The sequence below is a fragment of the Haliaeetus leucocephalus genome, unplaced genomic scaffold (assembly GCF_000737465.1).
Source record: "Haliaeetus leucocephalus isolate CR32 unplaced genomic scaffold, Haliaeetus_leucocephalus-4.0 Scaffold0, whole genome shotgun sequence".
Classification (NCBI taxonomy): domain Eukaryota; kingdom Metazoa; phylum Chordata; class Aves; order Accipitriformes; family Accipitridae; genus Haliaeetus; species Haliaeetus leucocephalus.
This window is the reverse complement of record NW_010972436.1, coordinates 335,020-342,989: the sequence shown is the minus strand read 5'-3', so window position 1 is coordinate 342,989 and position 7,970 is coordinate 335,020. Positions and strand designations below refer to the sequence as shown.

General features: G+C 56.2%; 1 protein-coding gene across 2 annotated transcripts in view; it reads left to right on the top strand.

The window, feature by feature from the left end:
* The first annotated feature begins 599 nt into the window (after window positions 1-599).
* SEPT3 (septin 3) overlaps window positions 600-7,970 on the top strand; it is a 14,530-nt gene continuing 7,159 nt past the window's right edge. For both annotated transcript variants that reach the window (XM_010574452.1, XM_010573640.1), the window contains exons 1-3: window positions 600-806; window positions 6,078-6,269; window positions 6,522-6,650. In XM_010574452.1, coding sequence (XP_010572754.1) covers window positions 797-806; window positions 6,078-6,269; window positions 6,522-6,650 — 331 coding nt within the window. In that variant the 5' untranslated portion in view covers window positions 600-796. The remainder of the gene's footprint in view (window positions 807-6,077; window positions 6,270-6,521; window positions 6,651-7,970) is intronic.

Genomic DNA, 7,970 nt, shown 5'->3' with positions numbered 1-7,970 from the left:
GCAGCACTTCTCCCTGTTCCCCGCATGCATGCACACACATGCACATGCACACGCATGCACACGTGTGTGTACACACACATACACACAAGGGACAGCGCTTGCGCTGCCTCTGCACCACGGGCTGACAGCCAGGAATCGCGGTGCTGGAGGAAAAAAGGTTTCTCACGCCTCCGCAAGCGGAGCTGAAGGGCAGATTGCTTTTGATGAGCCAAAGCGTTCCCAATTTCCTCCCTCTGGGAAAGCAGAAGGAGGCGTTGTGATCCCCTGAGCCCAATAAATACCCAGGGGGAAAAAGCACCCTTTCTCAGCCCCGCCGGAGCAAAGCTGCAAAGGGTTAAATATTCCCCTCCCTAAACACCCATAGATGCTGAAAACGCTGGGGAATTGGGAGGGAAAGGAGCAAGAAACGGCCTGTGCAGCGTGGGTGTGCAAGGGGGGCCCCTTCGGGACTTGGGGGGCCCATCGGTGGCAGCCCCTCCATCCCCATGGCCGTGGCCCCCTGGGCTGGCGGGGGCCCAGGATGGAGCCGGGGGAGGGTGCACGGGGGGAGATTTTGCGCGATGTTTAATATTCAGGTCACATGACGATGGCAGCAGGAGCAGCACCAGCATCCCCACTCTGCTGAAATAGCCACTGGAGAAGGAGGGGAAGGAGAGGGGGGGAGAAGAGGACACAGGGAAGAAAGAGAGAGGTAAAAGCGGAGCCTCATAGCCCACCGTGCTGTGCCAGCATCAGCCTAGAAAAGTGGGGGGAGACCCACCCCCTTGGGAGAGGATTCGGAGACAAAGGAAGCTTCATGTTCAAAGGTAGGATGCTCTGGGCTTGGCAGGGCTGGGCGATGCTGGAGGGACGCTGCTGGGGCTTTTTGTGTCGGCACCATCCGCAGAGCCCGCACGCTGCCCAGCTCTGGCCACGGGGGAGGAATAACCCCAAAGGGCAGTGGGGGAAATTGGTCCTGGCTTTGTCTTCCCTCTTTTTTTTTTTTTCCTTTGGTGGCAGCAGTCAGGCATGAAGGAGAAGGAGCGGGGCTGGTTGCGGGGCTGATGGGGAGTAGCTGGCACCAGGGGCTGCTCTGAAAGAAAGATAATCCCAGCTGGTCCACGGCTGGGGAAAGCCCTCAAGCTGCTCTGCGACTGGCTTGTCCCTTGCCAGTGACAGGCAGTCGCTGCGGGGGCAGCGGGGACGTCCTCTGCCTCTCCCTGGGCATCTGCGCAGGAGCCGGCAGGCGGGCAGGGAGCCCCAGCACTGGCAGGCAGACGGGCAGGGGGACAGGCAGCTGTGGTGGCATGGGTACCTTGGTCCAGGGGTGCTCAGCATCCTCTCGCCTTGTGATACAGCCATGCCACCCAGGCGAGCCGTGGAATAGGGCGAGGGCTGCACAGCCGGGGAGTGGCACCGAGGGTATGACCAGGGCTGAGTCGAGCATCTAACCCTGTGGCAGCTGGACTGAGCTGGGGATGTGCTCAACTCCTTCACCTCCAGCTCCTGCATCTCCAGAGAGGCTTCGGCACACACTGCCCTAGATTTCACTGCAGCCCCGGCAGAGCCAGGCTCCTGCCCAAGCCCTCTGCAGAGCGCTGAGGGGAAGGAAGGTTGCTGCCGGGAAGGCTGCAGCAGCCCAAAAGGCTGGGATGAGTTTCCCTGCCTCACTCAAAATGCCTGGTGATCCTCAGGCAAGCCAAAAGATCCGGTAAGAAGGATGGCTCTGTTCTGCACCCTGAGGTCAGGCAGTGCATCCGGCAGGGCTCTGCCTTTGCCTGGCACAGCTGGAAAAAATGCCCTGGGGTCATCATGGAAACTGAGGGGGGAAAGGGATTTTTCCAGTGGACAGATGCTCAGTCCAGCACCTCTGCGGATCTGAAGCAAGGAGCAGATCCTAATGCCTGCAAGCCCCAGGGAGGCTGTGCTACTGAAGCAGCTGCTTGCTTTCCTTCCTAGGAACCTGGCAGCACCTGCCGAGAGCCCGCTTCTGCCAGCCACGTTCAGGCTCCAAACCTGTCCCCCCTCCCCGTTCCATGTCTGCAGGGAGTGGGACCGTGGGTGGAAGGGGCTGCGGTGAGATGCGTGTGTGGATCGCTGCCTCCAGACGGAGCGGGACGGATGGCCTTGTGCCTCATGGGAGGAGAGCCACAGCGAGGCCATCCGTGTGTTACGTGGGGGTTAAATAGCCTTTCCTTGCTGGAAGCTAGGTTGTGGTGAGCGTCTGTTTGCAGCCCTCCCTCCCTCCTGCCACTCAGACAAAGGACGGGAAGGCAGGGGGAGGGGATGCGACTGTATCTGGGTTATGGGAACAGAGTAGATGTCAGTCCCCACTACCTGAGCCCCTAAGGGACCTGCAGGGCCACCTCTGTCCCCAGGTAGCTGCTGCAAACATCAGAGGCAGGCAGACATGAAGGGTGTGCTGCGGTAGCGGTGCCTGCTGCTGGCCAGGTACGCCGGCCTTCCAGGGAGAGGTCTGGGGGTGGACTGGTGGGTGTCAGAAGCAGGAGCTAGCTGGGACCACTGGGACCTCTCCAGGTACCCGTTGCCCTTCTGGCCCTGCGTGCCCCAGCCCCAGATGCTGCACCTCTCCCTGCTCCAGAGCTGAGTGGAGCATCCAGAGACTATCCTCCAGCAGCCCAGCCCGGGCCACCTCCCACCGGGAACTGGGCAGCAGAGGCATCACCAGCAACTGCCCTCTTAAATGAGCTTCACTTAGCACACAGAACAAAGCAGCAGGGAAAAGGGTGGCAGCACAAACGGTGGATGTAAGTGGTTAACCTTCGCTAACCCCCTGTTCATTATCAGCTGTGCTGGCTGTAGCACCGTATCCTGTATTCATTACAGGGGACAGACAGCTGGAGGGGCTACGGGATGTGCCTAGGATGCATAATGCTACCCTTTGACCAGTCAGTCAGAGCGCTGCAGCATTAGCATTACTGCATGTAAAACAGAGCCGTTCCCAGGAGACCAGGTAGACACGTTTCATGTCTCAAGGTGCCTCTCATAGCTCTGGCCCTGGTTTTGCACACCCTGACCTCCCTGGCAGGCTGTTCCTAGTTGGAGTCAAGAAGTGAAAAATCGTCTGCAGAAAGCTGAGCCCTTGGGTACCTCTTTGCAAAATCGGGGCTTCCCTTCCTGAGGCTGTATGGGAAGGCACCCCACACAGAGGAAGGCAAGTGAGCAAGAGCAGAAAGGGAGGTTATCTACCCTGAGACATTGAATGTCCAAAATCAAAACGCCCAGGGCGACATCACTGATATAAAATCCAGGAAATATTTAAGGACATTTCCGGAGATCTTTTTTCCTGGTCTCAGGTGCTCAGGAGCCTGACTCTGAAATACCTGCTCCAGCCACTGCAAGCTCCTGGCTCCAGCAGCAAAGCCTGCAAAGGGATGGCCACATATTGTGACGTCCACAGCAGAGTTAGCAACATCTGCCGGCTCTGAGCAAAGTGTCCCTTGGCGAGATTGAGGGATGACTTATGAACCTCTTAGTGAGCCTTGGGGTTAGCTGCCAGCAACTTCCCTCCTTCCTCCTCCCTGTGTAAGAACAAGGAGCTGAAGGAATAACGGAGAGGGCAACAGAGTCCCTGAGGACAAGCTACTGCCCGAGCAGCAAAGCGGTTGCAGCCTGCACAGCCCAGGTCCTGCACCCACCCCATGCAGCTGCTCAGCTGGGCTTTCTTCCCACCTCGACCTGTTCCCTGTCCACCTCTGGGGCTTATTTGCCCCCATTACTGCAGTTGTCAAGTGCCTCACTGGGGCCACAGCCCCCTGCCCCATGTCCCCTCATCATTCCATGTCTCCCTCTCTCTTCTCCCTCTCTCCGGGGTAGGTGGGACCCCAGCAGGGCTGCGTGGGCTGCACACTGGTGGATGCTGCAGCAGGATGAGGGGCACGGCAGAGCCTTGTGACTATGGTACAGGTGGCATGGGGCAGCCCGGGAGAGGACAAGCGAAGGGCAGGGTGCAGGAGAGCTGGCTGGCTTGGCCCTCCGTGCTATGCCACGGAGATGGGCTTTCCTGGCTGGCAGCAGCTTTGAGAAAGCTGGAAGAAGACAACAGGAGCCGCAGGGGATGCTTTGTCAGCAGCAAAGAAAGGCACAGACTAGCTGTGACGGGTGTAAGAGTGGATTGCAGCTGAGAAACACTCGACTCGGCAGGCTGCCTCTTCCAGCAGCTGCCTGGCAGCACAAGGTATTCCAAATTGCCAGCCTGGCTCAAGCCAATGGTCCATCTTGTGCTCTGGTCCCCCCAGGGTGCTGCTCACTGCTTCAGGAGAGGATGATGATAGCTCAGAGTGCCCCTGCTCAGTGGGGAAGAGTGGGGGAGGGGGGGCATCCTCCAGCAGACCTCTCCCCTGCAGGCAAGGTGGAATGGAGGTGGTATGAGAACCTTCAGATGTTACCCACAGTGCTGTGCATAGGTGGCTGTGCTACCATCCTCTCACACAGAGGGAAGATTCCTTCTCCCAGTTTAACATAAAAGACTTCCCACATGGTGTAAAAGGAGCTGGGTGGGGGCACCCTTCTCCCTGCCAAGGCTGGCCCTTCTGCAAGGTCTGGCCTCAGCACATGATGGTGGGATATTAAAGCTTATATAAAATGTAAAATCTTCACTGTGTAGAGCAGCCCTTGTGTCTGCACAGGAGCTTTGATGTGAGAATGTTAGGAAGGGTCACCAGCCAGCCATGCAGCCTGTTGCAGCCTAAGCCTGTCCTTGAACAAAATCTCTCTGACCTCTCCCCAATCCCGGTCTCTGCCTGGCCTGGTTGAGCTGTCATGGGGACCCCAGACTGGTGCTATCAGTGTCCCCAGCCTGGTAACCTCTGAGTCGTCTTCATCTCCAAGAGGCACGTGTCACCCACCAAATGGCAGTCGCCTGCCTGGCCGTTCACGTCCTCCTCTGCAGCCAGCAGGTTCTGCTAAGAGGAGTGAAAAACTCTGCCGAAATGATGGAAAGGGGTAATTTAGTGTGAGATGCTTGAACTGAAGTGGCATCCAAAATAAGTGGAGTGCTTACCAAGCAAGAACACAATGCCCCTGTCCTGGAAAAATAACCATCTAATGAGACAAAGCATGGGGAAGTCAAGTAATCAGAGTGGGAGAGGCTCTAGCTTGCAGCTGGTTTGTATATGAAAGGTATTAATTCCCATCCCTTTCATCTTCCTTTCTAGACTCATCCCTCATGCCTCCCTCCCCCACCAATTACAGCTTTTCTTCTGTGCCCTGTCCTCTCCCAAGCTCCAGCTTCCTCCCAGGGGGTGGGAGCTGCTCACTAATGAGACAAGAGACAGAGATAAATGGATGGGCCTGCCCCAAGCAATGCGTGCCATCAACCAAAAAAGAGTCAGAGAGGCCAGAAAGCCCGCAGGGCCTTTCTTTTTGCCCGTTTTTTTTACATGGAAAAAGTGAAGAGGGGGAGGTGAGGAGGGAAACATGCAGATGATTAGTTTATTGATCACGATGATTGGTTTCTTGAGCATGACAAAAACCATCGATCTATAGGCAGGAGGCAAGCGCAGAGGTTTTGGCCATGCTTTGCACTTCCACCACTGAGAAACTCACCTTGCACAGCATGGCCAGTAACGCAGCCGCCCCTGGCAAGGGCCAAGCTTGCAAGTCCTCACAGTAAATCCCAAACTGTTTCAATGCTGGGACTTGACACATGATAATTTTTGCAATGTGTTCCATCGCAAATTTCATGCTAAACTTGGAGGGGCAAAACACTGGTGATCCTGCTGAGAACTGGGAGGCAAAACCAAGGAGACACACACAGAGCTTTGGGCACCCTATTAGGAGCCCAGCCAGCTTCACTGGGTCTGCTCCTGCTGTTTGAAGGTAGCCGTCAATACACTGCATGCTCAGTGAACCCCACTTCTGCACATCCTCATCTGGAGTGATACACAGAAGAGTGTGCTGGAAACTCAAGTAGATGTTCCTCCATGAAGAGCCTTACTGCTAAAATCTTGCCATTCAGTCATCCTCAGTAGCCCTTGAAATGGATGCTCAAAGTTGCCTTTAGTCCCTCTGACAAGTCAGAAGAGAGGTCCTTGTTACAGTTCGATGATGATTTTTCAATCTTTCTCCCCATGCAGGGCCAGTGGACAGCAAAAACGAAGCAGCCATGTCCGAGCTGGTCCCAGAGCCGCGACAAAAACCAGTCGTGCCGATGAAACCCATGGGCATTAACGCCAACTTGCTGGGCTACATTGGTATTGACACCATCATTGAGCAGATGCGCAAGAAAACCATGAAGACAGGTTTTGACTTCAACATCATGGTTGTAGGTAGGCAGGGACCAGCTGAGGTACTGGGAACCATGGCGAGGGACTGCCCTCTGAGGCCAGGTGGGAGAGAGAGCCCTGCAGGGAGGGCATGAGGGAGTGGACAGTGCTTGCTCTGGGGGAAAGGAGAGCCTGCACAAGGCAAGGAGACACCTACAGCCCCTTCCCCTGCCAGCCTGGCTCCATCCCCTGGGCCTGCTGTCATCATCACCGGGCTGTGGCAGATGCCATGAGCTTCCTCTTTGCAATCCTCAGGTCAGAGTGGACTGGGAAAGTCAACGCTGGTGAACACTCTCTTCAAATCCCAGGTGAGCCGCAAATCTTCAGGCTGGAACCGGGAGGAGAAGATCCCCAAGACAGTGGAGATCAAAGCCATCGGGCATGGTAAGAGCCAGGCTGCTGGGGTGGAGGCAATACTGATGCTTCAGCACAGTCCTGCAGAAGACCCCAGTAGTCTAGGCCAACAGTTTTTTGGTATTAGGCAGCCCTTTCTCCATGGAAAGCTAAAGGACAAGTGCCAGTTTCAGCTGGCCTCAGACCCAGCCAAGGCTTTTCTTAAACAGCAATGCCACTGATGCCACAGCCAAAAGCGAGGGGTAGAAAAAGAGTTACAGATATTTCTTCTGCCAAGACATTAGTCTGCTGTGATGGGTTGACCCTGGCTGGACGCCAGGTGCCCACCAAAGCCGTTCTATCACTCCCCCATCCTCAGCTGGACAGGGGAGAGAAAAATATAACAAAAAACTTGCGGGTCGAGATAAGGACAGGAGAGATCATTCACTAATTACCATCACGGGCGAAACAGACTCAGCTTAGGGAAAATTAGCTCAATTTATTACAAATCAGCCAGAGTAAGGTAAATGAGAAATAAAACGAAATCTCAGAACACCTTCCCTCCACCCCTCCCTTCTTCCCGGGCACAACTTCATTCCCGGATTTCTCCAGCAAGCCCCCCCAGCGGCACAAGGGGGACAGGGATGGGGTTTACGGTCATCACATGTTATTTTCTGCCGCTTCACCTCCTCAGGGTGAGGGCTCATCACACTCTTCCCCTGCTCCAGCGTGGGCTCCCACCCACGGGAGACAGTCCTCCACGAACTTTCTCCAACGTGGGCCATTCCCACGGGCTGCAGTTCTTCACGAACTGCTCCAGCATGGGTCCTTTCCACGGTGTGCAGTCCTTCAGGAGCACACTGCTCCAGTGTGGGTCCCCCACGGGGTCACAAGTCCTGCCAGAAACCCTGCTCCGTGGGCTCCTCTCTCCACAGATCCGCAGGTCCTGCCAGGAACCTGCTCCAGCGCAGGGTTCCCACGGGGTCACAGCCTCCTTCGGGAACCCACCTGCTCTGGCATGGGGTCCTCCACGGGCTGCAGGTGGATATCTGCCCCACCGTGGACCTCCCTGGACTGCAGGGGGACAGCCTGCCTCACCATGGTCTTCACCACGGGCTGCAGGGGAATCTTTGCTCCGGCGCCTGGAGCATCTCCTCCCCCTCCTTCTTCACTGACCTTGGTGTCCGCAGGCTTGTTTCTCTTACATGTTCTCACTCCTCTCTCCGGTGGCTATTTTCTCCCCGTCCCAACTTTTTTTTCCTTCTTAAAAATGTTATCACAGAGGCGTTACCACTATCACTGATTGGCTCGGCCTTGGCCGGCGGCGGGTCCGTCTTAGAGCCGGCTGGTATGGGCTCGCTCTCTCTCGAA